This window comes from Nannospalax galili, unplaced genomic scaffold, assembly GCF_000622305.1.
Source record: "Nannospalax galili isolate Female #2095 unplaced genomic scaffold, S.galili_v1.0 scaffold2937, whole genome shotgun sequence".
Lineage (NCBI taxonomy): Eukaryota > Metazoa > Chordata > Mammalia > Rodentia > Spalacidae > Nannospalax > Nannospalax galili.
The window spans coordinates 17837-34403 of record NW_008339366.1 but is presented as its reverse complement, the minus strand read 5'-3'; the positions used below and the strand labels follow the sequence as shown (position 1 = coordinate 34403).

General features: G+C 37.7%; 1 protein-coding gene across 1 annotated transcript; it reads left to right on the top strand.

Moving 5' to 3' along the window:
- Nucleotides 1-9561: 9561 nt before the first annotated feature.
- LOC103734804 (olfactory receptor 491) lies at nt 9562-10494 on the top strand. The gene has a single exon (XM_008833875.1). It carries the CDS (start codon nt 9562-9564, stop codon nt 10492-10494), a length of 933 nt encoding a protein of 310 aa, XP_008832097.1.
- Nucleotides 10495-16567: the final 6073 nt, after the last annotated feature.

The following is a 16567-nucleotide window of genomic DNA, read 5'->3' as shown; positions in this document are numbered from 1 at the left end:
TATATATATATAAATTTGGTTTTATTCTAGAAATAAATATTCAGCACAGGAACTCGTCGAAGAGATTGTAGTAGTTAGAATCAGAAATCTTCTGTACTAAGAACGTGATGAATGGCTTCCACTGAAGAATACATTGAACACAAGGAAGAAGGTATGATGTCAAAGACAGGCTCCTTAAACATACTAACTTGGAAGAAAATAAAGAGAATAGAATGGAGGAGGAGGAGGAGGAGGAGGAGGAGGAAACAACTCAGACAGTAAGCTCAGAAAGATGTTGTAAGTGTCGAGGGCAGCCTGTAGGAAATGAGTAGCTATAAAGTTGGTTGGTGTTTAATAGCAGGGGAGCAGCATAAAGGATAAAACCCCATCCAAACCACAAATAAGGTGTCCAAATTAATAGCTGAGTGCAAAATTCACAATCATAGCTGAGTCTCCCTAAGAACCACGCTTTTTTCCATTGTTAATTCTCTATTCTTGAATATATACTTTTATTGAGTTTTGTGTATTTCATATAATAGTACTTGATCAAATTTAGACCCCTTTACCATCTGTGTCCTCCCATGCCATGCCATCTCCAATGGAGTCCAGGAGAGGTTCTCCGTGGACTGAGGCTGAAACTTCAAGGAAGATTGCCCCTTGGAACTGGCTGTGCAAAGAAAGCTTGCTGTGCACTTGGCTGTTCTACTCTTGCTCTTATCTTTATTGTAGCCGTTGTGTTCCTGGCTCACGAAAGTAGCTCATTGTCCTTATTCAGGTCAGCAAGCATGCCTGTAAGAAAGTTAGACACAGATGACTTCTCTGGAACACTGTCACCCGATATCACACATCCTCCAGATACTCCTCTTCTATTTCAGGCATTAGTTAAATTAGGAAAGAACAGGAATCCTTGAAAAGTCCTAGATAAATTACAACAGGAAGGATTATTTATGGATTCCGCCTTGCTAAAATTCCTTTAGCTGCAAAGATTATAGGAAAAGGATCTAGCATAGAAACCAAGAGAAAACTGCCACCCACTGTCAGAACTAAATATGGATATGCTTATATATTAGGTAATGGGAGACTTTGGGCTCCACCAAAAGGGAAAGGAAGTCGAAAAACCACAAATGATTAAAAATAAGAACAGTTGCCAAACCTCAAAGGACAGACAGGAACCTGATGTCTGTACTAGGAAATTAATAGATAAAAATCTTTTCCTCCCATCTCTTGCTTTTATTTTCGGAATAACTTTTCTTAGGAAATTGTTGACCGCTTGATTAAACAAAGAAAGATTTTGCAGTTATGCTTTGTATATAAGCTGATGCTTGCAGCTTGGAAAATACACTCAGATTCAACCAGCTTCTGTGTTGTTTCTGTTTGTCAATCGCCGAATCCTTGCCCACTCCCTTAAAGCCCTGTTCCCATCAGACTGAGTGCTCCCGCCGAGCTGGTCCGTGGCACCCTCATATCCCCCACCAGATTTCATGCGTTTTGTCATATATGTTAAATCCTATCTGGTCAAGCATTTGTACCAAGATGTCCTTCAGTACAAGTTCATCCAGTGGAGTCTAATCTGCATATCTAGAGAATTTAAAGATCTGCTCTCCCTTACTCAGCAGTAATCAGTTGCCAATAATTCCTAGGCTAGGGTTGGGGCCCATTTCTCTCGCTCTATGCTGGGTTTTTGTCTGAGTTGGCATGGATCTTGTGAATGCTGTCACCACTGTTGGAAGTTTATACAAGCAAATTCTCAGTGCCCTGAAAGTCGATGTTTCCTTATGTTCATACACTAACACTGAAGTTTAATATAGGAGTCCTATCCAGGGACACTCATTCTGCAGTCTCTTATTTTCTAAAACTTAGCCTGGGTGGCCTTCTGTAGACCTTATATTTGGAGCTCTAGTGAATCCTTTCTAGTATTTGGATGACTGCACTATATTCAGTTCTGTGCTCTTTGGAGCTCTGCTTCAAGTCCCGCATATGATGGGCCTATTATCATGTGAGTAGACAGTCATGGCTTTCTTTGGATCCATGGAAGGGCTCCTACTGGATCATTGGATAAGTTCCCAGGCAAGTAGTACTATCACAATGTGAGGGTGAAACAAGCTGAAACTTAACCACAGGGCTGTTTCAGAGTGCACAACCCAAATGAGGCTAAGAATTTCAGGTCACTCCATGATCATAGATGCATGCATTGGCCAATGGATGTTAGGCCTGTTCTTAGGCTGCAGTTGAAAGAGACTGGAACTGATTTACAGAGCCATATCAAGACCCAAAATAGAATCTTATTTCAATGGGCCAAACCGTAAAGTAAGAAAATACTTGATGGGTTTTGTGTTGAAGAACATATTCCTTTGTTGACCTAGACAATCCTAGAAGGAGCCTGAAGCAACTGTGTGTTGCAGGATGAAAAAGATTCTGGCTCCAGAACAACTGGAAAGTAGACGAGGATGGTGGTACACAGAAGAGTCAATTTCTTTGAGATACTGTGATTACTGGAATTTATCAAAGTGCTGTAAGAATCAGAGACACCTATGTCAACCCATAACACATGGAAAGGATGTGCAGTAATGGGGGAATGGAGCCAAGTGTTTAATATATTTGTTTTACTGTCTGCCTCCTTAACAGAATGTGGCTTCTCAGATGCATCAGAAGAGCTTCTTAAGATGTGTATAGAGGTGAGAAGAAAGAGGTCCAAGGCACTTAAATGTGAGACAATACGATATATACAGTAGTTGCTTAATTATTTTTTGGGAGTGAAATGGACAGCAAGTCAAAGTAGAAACTGCTTTCTTTATTCTATTTTCAGCTCTTCTTTTCAAGTTGATTCAGATTCATGTGGTGGCAGTGAACTAACTCCATTTAAGGAGATAGCTTACTTGTTCTGAATATTAGATAGGCTTCATGTGGTGTCACTGTATTAACTCTAATTAAGGAGATAACTTGTTCTGAATATTAGAGATGCTTCTGTGAAACTAAGAATTGTCTCCTTCACTTTCATTTATAAAAGGAAAAAAATCCAGTGGACATCACAGCATGTCTATGGCCCTTGAGGAGGCCCAGCTAGGCCCTAATGAGCCACTTCGTTCCCAAGTCATTTATCCACAACAAACCCACGGACCTTTTTCTCAAAGGGACAAGCAGCAATAGCTCTGGAGGATTTTCAATGTGGATGAGAGCATTTTTTCCTCTCCCACCACTATATAGGCCTCCATCCTCCTCATTGCCTACATGTAGCTATGTTCTTTGACCAGAGCCCCTTTGCATTCAATGCTTCATGGTATAGAGTACTCATCTATGGAAACAAGTTTAGTATATCTACTTTATAAAGCCTTCTTTGAAGTTCAGCATCAATAGGTCTGCTTCTAAAAGGTAGGTGGAAGTTTCATGGATTTGTGTTAAGATGAATTTTTATTCAAGAATTTGAAAGCAAAATACTTTAATCATTTTAGCTCTTGAATCCTTTGGAAAGCTTGTCTTCAGCAAGAGTCTCTGTGCAATGGTTATCGTGGCATACATAGACAATTCTTCTCAGGAGACCCAGGGCAATGTGGATGTCTGTGGCAAAACCATTCCTAAATGTGAGCAGCTGAGGCTATGAAAAAGAAATAAAAAGAAAACACCAGATATTTGTTTGGATTAGACTTACAGTTTTATTTTCTTTATTTGTCTACACATATGGTTAACAGATGTAGGGAAAGAATATTTAAGTAGTTACAGTCACCAATCCAGGTCAACAAACAAGTGTGTCAATAGAAAACTCTGGGACTTAAATGTCCAATGGAGAGGAAAAGAAAGACAAAAATCAAATGTGTTTCATGCATAGGAATGACTTATTGTAGAAGCAAGGAGGCAAAATATTCAGTGGTGCCATACTGGGTATTCATAGTGAAAGATACTATGAAATTTTTAGTGAAATATTGTATTTCTATTCAAACCATCGAATAGGCCCACCAACATTTCATTTCTATTTAATTTAAAAGGTTACTTAACCTTGGTCTGTGACAAAATATCTCAGGGCATTTTATAGATAGTATTTTTTAATGTTACAAGACATTTCTTTCTTTTCTTTTTTTCTGTTTTTTTTGAGACAGGGTCTTCCTGTAGCCCCAGCTGGTCACTATGTAGACCAGGATGGCCTTGATCTCACAGTATCCCTCTGCCTCTGCCTCCCGAGTCAGGGGTTAAAGGCGTGGACCACCATGCCCAGAAAAAAATCCATTTGTTTTAATCTCTCAACAACATCATACAAGTACAAAATCTAAGTGCCAAAGAAATAGTCATATGCCCAGCATCTGCCTTGTCTGGCTCCAGTCCCATGGAAGCCTCAGTATGTACAGATATGCTTACAGCATCACCATAAAAAGCAGAATTTTGTCCACTGAACTTTACTTGAAGGGGAAAGCAAAGAGGAGGGATGTTGCTCAGTTCTTGACCTCATTCCTCAGACCCAGGTAGGCTCAGGGTCTGGCAAAGAGACTTTCAAGGATCTTGAAAGCATATCACATTGGAATGGCCAAAGAAACTGTGAATGCTTAAATTCAGAAAAGGGAAGACAATGGAAGCAAGCTCCAGTCAATACTTCAAGCATTTTATGCAAAAAATAGATGGTTTGTACCATTAAGCTCATGCCGACCAATTGATAGGGTTAAAATGTATATATTTACATATTTTATTTATTATCTTTATTTTATGTGTCTGCGTGTATTACCTGCATGTAAGTGCACCCATGTCATGCAATGACTGAGGAGGACAGAAAGGCTGTTGGTTCCCCTGGAACTGGAGTTATGGATAGTTGTTAGCTGCCATGTGGGTGCTGGGATTTGAACCCGGGTCTTCTGCAAGAACAACCAGTGTTCTTAACCGCTGAATAATCTCCCCAACCCCTAAAAATATTTTTTAATGATAGAGCTAGCATCAAAGGCAATAAGCTATCTGTTATTGTGTAACTTAAATGCACTTTGACAAAGAAGAGATAGAATACATTCTTTTTCAATATTTTTTTTATTATTTCTATTTTACATGTATGACTGTGTTGCCTGCATTTGTGTAAGTGCATCCATGTCATGCAATGCCCACGAGGTCTGTAGAGGGCATTGGATTCCCTTGGAACTGGAGTTACTTATGATTGTTAGCCACTCTGTGGGTGCAGGGAATCAAACCTGTGTCTTCTGCAAGAGCAACCAGTGCTCTTAACAGCTGAGCCATCTATCCAGTCCCAGATCACATTCTTGAGTGGGCTGCAGGTGTTCAACTACTGATTCACTGCACTTTACAATTCACTAGCTAAAGACCTCAGCCATAGCATCAGAGAAACTAAGTTATTATTTAATCTAAAGGAAGACATTTGTAAACTTTTAAGGAATGAATATATTCTGATGCCATGTATTTATGTTAAATTCCTTAAAAACCTTAAGAACTCTAATAGTGCTGTTAGAATAAAGTTTCTGTATTATAACTAATGACCTTGGCTAGAAACTCACAGCGTCATAGTAACACATTTCTTGAAAATATAAAAGTGAAAAACAATGTATGTAAAAGTGAGATGCATTTTGAAATGTAACCAAGAATGGATTATGAAGCACTCAGTTTGGCATATGTTTCACACAGTATTTCTGTTATGACGATGACTCAGGAACACTGGAAGAGATTTATTTATTTTTATTTATTTGTTTATTTTTATTATTTGTATTTATTTTATTAGAAGACGCATTTCATTACAGCTTTAACGTACTCAATAACAATTTCCAGAGCAAAGATACATCTCTTTCAAAAGTGGCTATAACATTTTTAGGTTCACAGTTGAATTAATACAGTTATAAAAAATTTAACTCAGTATAAAACCTGTAAGACAAAAATGAATGAGGTTTAAACTTTAAAAAAAATCTCTATTTTATTTTTAAATATACTGTTTCTTACAGAAAGACTCATTGTTTTTTCTAATAACATTTAGATGTTGGCGCATGTGTCTTAAACACCCACAAGGAATGTATAACCAAGGATTAAAGGAGTCCATATAATTTTTAAAGAGTCCATATGTATAGCTAAAGGCTACATAACAAGAAACAATGACAGGTAAGAGATACTTTCTTTTCAGTTGTTGACCAGGGTGACTCAAAAGACTCCCAGATAGTAACCCAGTATAGAACTGGGAAAATGAACAGCAGACGCCAATCTTATCTAAAGGAATATTGACAACTGATTGCTACTAGACGAGGAACAGCTGATCTTCCCAAAACAAAGACCTCTAGACAGGCTGATTAGATTCACCAGATGGACAAGTACTGGGGAAAGGCTGGGGGTGCCGACAAGACAATGGAAGATCTTTATTAATAATATTAATTATAGTTATATAACTATAAGTGATAATTATATAATAAATTACAAGTAACCACAAAATTCAGTTATTTTACTAATAATATTATAGTAATATATATCATATATATTTATATAATAAATTATAATTATACTCAAAATGGAAATACTGTTATATTTGACCCCAAGTTAAAATAGCTCATGGACTGTGAAACATTTTAAAAGCTAAGGATTCTTAGAATAGAATTCATTTGGTTATCAAAAATTATGCAAAACAATAAAATAAAATACAGGATTTTTAAATCAGTAGATTTAATTGAAGGTATTATTATGTATTTGAAGAAAGCAGCCTAAGATGTGCATATGTAAAACTTCCAGACACTGAAAATTCTTAATCTAAATTTATATTATAATACCTGACGGGAATAATTTACATTTATTCGGATTCTTTGAATGTTTTCATATTGCAAAATATAACTTTTCTAATTTTTACCAAAGTTTTAGTATGGCTCCTGTAACTTTTTGTGTCTTTCTTAGCTAATGATAATTGTTATTTATCATTATTTATGCTGTTTTAGGATTGCTTCTGAATACAAGAACTTTGTGTCCGAATAGTGTGGCAAAACAGTCATCAAAAGACCAAATTCTTAGCAAGTCAGTGAGCAGTAGGGAGAAAATTTGTTTAGTATTTTTATTACTCCATGTCATAAGGATGATCTTTAAAAAAAATCTTTTTGAAACAGGATTTCCCTATAGCACCATCTGGTCTGGAATTCACTATGTAAACCAGGTTGGCCTCAATCTCACAGAAATCCACCTGTCTCTACATCCCGAGTGCTGGGATTAGAAGTGTAGACTGCCATGGCTGGCTAAGGATAATTTTTTAAAACAATTTTGTTATTTTTATTTTATGTGAATGAGTTTTTGCCTGCATGAATGTAAGTGTACTATGTGCATGGAATACCCATGGATAACAGAAGAGGGCCTTGGAATCCATGGAACTAGAGTTATGGATAGTTATTTGCTGCCATGAGGGTGCTGTGAACAAGAGCAAGCCACTGCTCTTAACTTCTGAGTCATCTCTCAAGCCCTCAGAGGATAATCTTATCTTGGAGCATAGAACATCTTTTGAATTATTGCTTTAAGAAAAGTAAGTGAAAACACTACTATTATTATTTAAATTAATCATGCCTTATCATGCTATTCCCCTGAGGCTTAATCTATATTACAGGATTGTTACTTCTGAGAGTGAAGGGTTGTGAGGAAATAAATGTTCAAATGGGATGGTAATCATTGAATTAAGGTTTACTCAGTGCACCATCATACCACTCCTACAAACTGTCTCTGAGGAAATATATTGGAGCACAATATTATAAAGTAAAAATAATATAAACTGTCATAAAGGAATATTAAAATATATCTGGAAGGAAGAGATCTTGGAAAGAAATATAGTAAATCTCTAGTCACTGACAGGCGTGATAGTAACTGATTTTCTAAGTAATGCTTCTTTTGAATTTTCAAGTGATTTCTCTCAACATCACTATATATATTCTATTCATAAACACAACAAGCCATCGCTCATACTGTTCTTGTAGCACTTCCTATGAGTTAAAATTCTTCTTTGTGTAATTTATTTTTTCTCAGAAGCCTGGCTTTCGACAGGGAGTCTAAGTTATGTCCATCTCCTGTTTCCCAGAGACCATTCAGTCCACTAATCATGCACACATTCAGCAAATGTTTTCAACACATTTTATGTCTAAGCACCGGGCATTGGTAAAAAGGGATACACCAGTTATTGATGAGACTTTGTAGTAACTGAGGAAAATGAAAGGTGAACAAGCTATTAACGAGAACCCAGTGTCCACAATGGCCCCCAGACATCTGTGGAAGGAGACATCTGCAGCACAAAGAGAAGTCATCACTTCCACTCTTAGGAGTCAGAGGAGGCTCTGAGGAGAAAGAGACCTGGAAGGAAGAATAGTCATCCAGAAGAATGATTGATAGCTGAGTCAGGGTTAGTGATGAGCAGGAACATCCTGAGAGACAAAGGCAAATGTAGAGACAAGTTAGAAAGGATACTGAGTATTCTGATAATGAGGTTAAATTTCATCGTCAAGACCCAAGGAAGCAGTAAAAGAATTAAGACTCATTTGACAGCTGCTTCTTACTAGCAACAAGTCACTATGGCATAATATTGCGAATTATAACCAGAACTAATGGAAAGAAGATAGCAAACAAGATAAAGACAGAAAAGACCAGGGCCTTGACAACACTGGGGCACAGGAAGAAGAGGATGAGATGAAAAGATAAAAATATAAATAAACAGGGCTGGAGAGATGGCTCAGCCATCAAGAGCACTGACTGCTCTTGCAGAGGACCTGGGTTTGATTCCCAGCACCCACATGGTGGCTATGAACTGTCTGTAACTCCAGTTCCAGGGGAGTCCAACACCATCTTCTGACCTCTGTGGCATTGCATGACACGAGTGCACCCACATACATGCAGGCAATACACTCATACACATAAAATAAAAATAATAAATAGAAAATATTAAAAAATAAATGGTAGAATCAACAGGATTTCACTAGGAGTGATACAGTGAGAATATGGAGGCCAGGAAGGCTCCCAAATCATAGTTAGAATCGACTTGGTGGTTGGAGTGTCATTCCAAAAATATAAAATATAGAAGTGGTTGATGACAAAGGCAGAGATGAGGAAACAGGGCTTGGGGTTTGTCTGTGATTTCAATGAGCATGCTGGGAATCCCAAAATATCATTGAAACTGGACCTAGACCTTGGGAAGCAGTCCTCCCTAGGAAAGAAATCTTGATTTGATATCATGAGCTCAGTCATTTGCCTTCTGTGCAGAGATAAAAACCCCAACCCTTAGGGCTGGAGAGCTGGCTCAGTGGTTAAGAGAACTGATTGTTCTTGTAGAGGACTTGGGTTTGATTTCCAGTGCCCACATTGTAGTTAACAATGTCTGTAATTCCAGTTCCAGGGTATCTAATGCCATCTTTTGACCCCTGAGAGCATTGCATGACATGGGTGTACTTACATATATGCAGACAGTACACTCATACTCATAAACTAAAAATAATAAATAAAATATTAAATAAACCCAACTCTCAGAATACTGATATGTATGTGTTGGGTAGAGGAAGAGATTAGCATGAATGAGTATCAGGAATCATCAAAAAAAATTGAGGAATGAGAACATTAAACAAATGGATTTCTCATTTCCCTCTACAGGGAAAATTCACACAGGAGATGGAGGCTGGAAACCATACCACCGTGACAGAGTTCATCCTTTTGGGGTTAACAGAGGATTCTACACTTTGTGTCATCTTCTTTGTGCTTTTCCTTGGAATATATGTTGTCACTTTAGTAGGAAATATCAGCATAATCAATTTAGTAAGAAGCTGTCCCCAGCTCCACACCCCCATGTACCTGTTCCTTAGCCACCTGGCTTTTGTGGATATTGGGTATTCCACATCGGTTACACCGATAATGCTTGTAGGTTTCATTGTACATGGAACGGCCCTCCCTGTGGCTGGCTGTGAAGCCCAGCTCTGTTCTGTGGTGACATTTGGAACAGCTGAGTGCTTCCTGCTGGCTGCCATGGCATACGACCGCTATGTGGCCATCTGCTCACCCCTGCTCTACTCTACACATATGTCCCCTCAGATCTGTATCCTCTTAGTTGGGGTTTCCTATGTGGGTGGCTGTGTGAATGCTTGGACATTTACTGGTTGTTTGTTAAGTTTATCTTTCTGTGGACCAAATCAGATAGACCACTTTTTCTGTGACTTCTCCCCTTTGTTGAAACTTTCCTGCTCAGATGTCTCCATTGTTGGAATCATTCCCTCCGTCTCTGCAGGGTCCATCATTGTGGTGACAGTGTTTGTTATCAGTGTCTCCTACATCTACATCCTCATCACCATCTTAAAGATGCGCTCCACAGAGGGCCGCCAGAAGGCTTTCTCCACCTGCACCTCCCACCTCACTGCAGTCACTCTCTATTATGGAACTATTACTTTCATATATGTGATGCCCAAATCCAGTTACTCAACTAAGCAGAACAGGGTGGTATCTCTGTTATATACAGTGGTGATCCCCATGTTGAACCCACTTATCTACAGCCTGAGGAACAGAGATGTAAAGGAGGCCCTTAGGAAGGCAACCATCAGAATATATTCGTAGAATCTGTCCTGTGAATAAATCCGCAAACATTTCATGCAGTCATGTGACACTTCATATCTACTTAACTGATACTTAACTGAGAGCTTAAGTTAGCCTTTTTACTCTGTTCTCATTCTCACCCTTACATATTAATAATTATTAGTAATTATTATTAGTATTATGAATTCCTGCATATGATAGGAACTACTCCTAATTTATGTATCAAACAATAATTTGCACTTGCTGTGTGTCATCTTCCTTCTGAATATATTACATATACAAACACTACAACCTGATGAGTTGATATCATTAGTTTTATTTTTACAAGTAAATTGTCTAAGGAAGTAGTTAGTAGGTTATCATACTTATGTATATAAGTACTTCTAAGACTAGCACTTGAATGCAGTCTTTTCCCACCACCTCTACTTGCATGATTAATTTTGACAATAGATATATCAAGCTGGCTTTAAAAACTGCCTTAGCTCACAGATGAGAAAACAGTGAGAGACTGACCTCAGAGAGATCAAATAGGTTGTCTAGATTGGCATGGATTCAAGTCCTCTGATTCTATATTACAGGACCTGATCTTATACTGACCCAGTACAATCAGTCCATGATTTTGGCACTGCTAATGACTTATGTTTCTTTGTAGTTATGAGGCCTCTATTGGAACATTTTGTCAAATGTTTGGACAAATTGTATGCAAAGATATCCTGTGTTATATAACACTGAGATAAGGGCAAAGTTGTGAGAGATGGATTAATTCATTTCTTTATTTCTAATTTTTCTTTTTTAGGTAATTGGGTCTTGAAATCATGATCACACCATGGTTGTGAAATTCCCATGGTGCTTGCATATACATTCAGAGCAAATAAACCACTTACCATAATTAAACTTTTATTTGTACAGATTTAAGAGTATTTAATTTAATTTTATAGAGTATTTTGTATGTATATCATAATTTGATTATTTGATGTTTTTATTGGTCTTTCCAATTTTACACATCTTGATCATATTTATACCGCTCTCCCCTATCTGCATTCCCACAGAGCTCCCCTTCCATATTTTATGCATTCTTTCTTATAGATTAAGGTTTATCAAGTTTTTTACCCCAAATACGCCTTGGTGTGAGTCCATCCACTGGAGCTTAGTCAAACTATCTAGCATCATTCTCCTGAAGAAAACAAACTCTTCCTCTCCTAGTAGTCATTGGCTGTCTATAGTTCCTCAGCTAAGGTTAGTGCTTCTTTCCTATTTGCCACATTCCTGTGCTGGAATTTGGTCTGGATTCTGCTTGCAAGAGTCTTGTGCATGTTGTCACCATTGTTATAAGTTCATATGAAGAAGTTCCCAGCCATCTCAAAAACTGGTTTTCATTGTGGTCATCCATCACCTCTGGTGGTTACAGTCTGTCTGCCCCTTCTCTCATAATGGTCCCTCAGTATGTGGGGCAGGGATTTGGTCTAGGTGTTCTACCCAATCTCAAACATTCTTCAGTCCCTTATTGGCCATTCCTGGCACTCTGGGTTAATTATCATCTGTTGCATGAAGAAGCTTTTCTGGTGAGAGTTGAAAGATGAATTGATATTCTTTCTGCCTCCTGCCCTGCTATGTTCCTGGAGCCTTAGGTATAGAGGTTGTATTGTAGATGTGTAACTTAGGGATGAGCATCTCACAGACACTTGTTCTCTGAGTTTGACCAATTGTGGAACTCTGTAATAGTCTTTACCTGTTGCAAAAAGAATCTTTTTAAGTGAATGATGAGAGATAGTTGTCTGTAAATATAAGGATAACTAGTTAGAATACAATAATATCTCATGTTGGCCTGAGGATATAACAAAAGATTTTTCTCATTGTTACCACTCTAACAATGTATATTTGGCTATGTTTACAATACCACACATGACTTACCTCCCATTGAGTGGACTTTAAGCCCAATTAGATAGCAGTTTATTAGCCTGAGCACAAATTGAAAGACTGGTAGGATTACCATAAAAATGTTAAACCATATTACAGAGTTATGGTCATAAAAACAGGATGGTACTGGTACAAAAACAGACACATAGATCAATGGAACAAAATAGAAGACCCAATTGGCAATTTTAACCTCCTGATATTTGATAAAGTTACCAAGAACACACAATGGAGGAAAGACAGTATCTTCAAATAACAATGCTTGCAAAACTGAATCTCTATGTGTAGAAGAATGAAATTAGATCCATGACTATCACCTTGAACAAAAATCATGTCCAAATGGATCAAAGATCTCAATGTTAAACCTGAAGTGCTAAAGTTGTTAGAAAAAACATATACCTTCCCTTATAAGATATAGGCATGATAAAGGACTTTCTTAATCAGACATCAGTCACTCAGGAATAAAGGTCAACAACTGACAAATAAGACCTCATTAAACTACAAAGATTCTGTACAGCAAATGGAATGACCAATTGAATGAAGAGGAAGCCCACAGGTGGGAGAAAAATTTCACCAGCTTTACATTTGACAGAAGATTAATATCCAGAATATAGGAAGAACTCAGAAAACAAAGAATTGAGAAAGCAAAGGACCCAATTCTTAAAAGGGCTATAGATTTGAACGGAGAACTTTTAAAAGAGGAAATAAAAAATAGATAAGAAACACCTTAAAAAGTGTTCAACATTTTTAGTAATTAGAGAAATACAAATCAAATATGCTTTAAAATTTCATCTTAAATGTATCCAGTTACCTCAGTCAGAATGGCTAATACCAAGAGAACTGTGCTGGATAGCTTTAGTGTCAACTTGACACACCTGGGTTGAGGGAGCCTCCATTGGGGAATTTCCTCTATTGACTGGCCTGTGGTCATGTCTGAGGGGCATCTTCTTGATGAGTGATGTGGGAGGGCCCAGCCCACTGTGGGTGGTACCACCCCTGGACAGGTGGGCCTGTGTTGCATTAGAAAGCAGGCTGAGCAGGGGTCAGGGGAACAAGTCAGTAAGCAGTGTTCCTCCATGGCCTGTACTCCAGCTCCTGCCTCCAGTTTCCTGCAATGAGTTCCTACCTTGGGCTCCCTGATGAACTGCGACCTGGGAGATGTAAGACAAATAAACCCTTTCCTCCCCAAGTTGGTAGTGGTCAGAGTGTTTTGTCACAACAATGGAGAAACAAACTAAGACAAGAACAAATGATACCAAATGCTGACAAGGATGCGGGGAAAGAGGAACTCTCATTCACTGCTGGTGAGATTGCAAACTGGTGCAACCACTATGGAAATCAGTGCTTAGAGTTCTTACAAAACTAAAAATAAATCTACCATATGATCTGATTATACCACTTTTTGGCATAGACCCAAAGGACTTATTCAACTGCTGAGATACTTGCACAACCCTGTTTGTTTGCTGCTCTTTTCGCAATAGCTAAGACATGGAAAAAATAAACCCTAAATGTCCCTAAATGCACCAATGAATGGATAAGAAAAATGTGCTATATTTACACAATTGAATTCTACTCAGCCAGTAAAAGACCTGATGTCATGAAACTTGCATGTAAATGGGTGGAACTAGAAATTGTTATACTAAGTGAAGTTACAGAGAGTCAGAAAAGCAAGTAAAGAATGTTCTCTATGATTTGTGAATCTTAGGTCCAAATCCTTAGATGTGAGAACAAGGGTATTTTAAAGCTAAGCACTTGGGGCTGGAGAGATGACTCATCAGTTAAGAGCACTGACTGCTCTTGCAGAGGACCTGAGTTTGATTCCCAGAACCCATATGGAAGCTAACAACTGTTTATAACTCCAGTTCCAGGGGATTTGATGCCTTCTTCTGACCTCCGCAGGTATTGAATGACATGGGTGCACTTACATACGTGCAAGCAATACACTCACTCACATAAAATAAATAAATAATAATAAAATACTTTAAAAAGCTAAGCACTGCAATTTGTTGCTTTTATACAATCATCTGTTTATAGGTCTTGGTCTATAAAGTAAAATTTGCAAACAAAAACTTAGAAATTTTTCACAGATTGGAGTTCACATTTTTCTTCTGGAAAAAAACATCTTTCACTTGTGTCATCATCATTGTGAGTCAGGAAGTAGTGATGTAAGATTTGTTGCACTATGGAAACTCAAAACCAAATCCTGAAACAACTGGTCATGGCATTTGAAACCTGAACAGAATTCAATTGTCCATATTCAGTGAAATGGGTGAAAGATTTGAAAAATCTTTAAAATATTATCAACTGGAGGCTAATCTTAATTCTTTTAAATACTTTTCAATGAAAATTCTAAGCAAGGCTGAGTGGCAGCATGGATAACTTACAAGTATAAAAATTGTTCTATTTTTAATTTCTACTTCAATATATTATTTCACATAGGAAATACTAAAAATGAAGAAAACTGAGTGAGCAAAATTGCTCAGCAAGTATATCCACTTGTGGCTAAGTCCTCTGACCTCCTTCCACACTCATGCACTCATGAACATGAACAGATATTTCTGTAGTAGTGTATAAACTCCCCAATTACCTCATGTCCTATAGCATCACGTCAGGCTATGGGAGCCTCTTTTATTGATTCTTTGAAAGTTTTCTCTAGTTTAAGCAGTTGATATGGTGAGTAAACTGTGATTATCATAGTTTTCTCAGTGGACAATTTTTAAAGTCACTCTCTGCATGCTTAATTATAAAATTTCCCATGGCTTCTATTAAACATCATATTAAGATTATAATTTATCAATATATTTCATATTCTCTCTCCTCATTATCTGATTTTTCCCAGGAGTTCCAAGATTTTGGATCCCAGGAAGGACTGTTTATCACAGTTCTAACAACTATTTCTGCTTTGCAAGTTGTCAGCCTTAAGGAGGAGCAAGCCAACACTTCCAGCTCATCCTTCCCTTTTCCCAACATTTGTTGCAAGAAGAGAGGATAATACAATGGATAGCACTCAAATGACTTTTTTCCTGATATAACTCCTCCTTTATGTGTGCAAGTTATTTTTGAAGAGATAACTAGTTCTCAATTACAGTATGGGAATTGCAAGTTTTCTTTGAGAGTGATATAGTCTTTCTTGGCTCTGTTGTGCTCAGTTTGAGATGTGAGGGGCTCAGAAACTCAATGGCCACAAAAGCTACCTCAAGCATATTTTTTAATTTAAATTTTTAAATTTTTGTGAACATCATACATGAGAGCAGTCTTACCATAATTTCTCTCCCAGTCTCTTCCAAATCCTCTCATGTCCCCTCATTCCCTCTCAATGTCTTCTTCTTTGATTACTTTTTACATGTACATAAACATACATTTATAAATATTTATACACACACGCATGTCAATACAAAGGCATAATTCTCACCTCAAAGGGGATAAGAGATAGTTTTTTTCTAGAGCCAAATATGAGTGACCATGGCCCAGAAACAGATTCAGGTGACCCCAAATTCCATGTTCCAGTGTGGAAGCAGTTTTACAGTTTCTATAATAAACAAAGACAAATAATAAATAATGACACTTTAAATACGTTAGTTGATACATTTAGTAAGCAGGTCATAGCAAAACAGGGATTTTCACTATGGATCTCAGATGCTATCTGATGATAGTATTAGCTTTTTATTGGTGGGAACTGCTAATCTGCTAGTAACACCTTGCAAGAAAGCTTTTAATCTGTTAATCACAAACAGATCAAAAACAGAGATGAGCAAGAAAATGACCATTAAGGGACTAAAGATAGCCTGAAATAAGTGGTAATTAGGCTCTTGAGCTGCAACATTGTAGACTGTCCACAATCTCTGGAGCTCTAATCAGTTAATCACCTTATAGAGGAAAATTCAGTTTTACACACACACATACACACACACACACACACACACAAACACACACACGTGATGCTCTGAGTATCCATTGATTTCCTGTCACTCTTCATCTTGCGGTGGGATCCCATGAAATTTCCTCCATCTACCTTGGTATGTCAACTGGTTTGGTCATTATATGCAGACCTTGTTAGACTGCCATACTGTGGCTATTTCATTGGTGCAGCTTTCCCAGCATATCTAGAATGAAGTAAGTAGCAGCAGGTGTCTTGTCCCTCTGGCTCTTACACTCTTTCTGTTCCCTCTTCTGTAGTGTT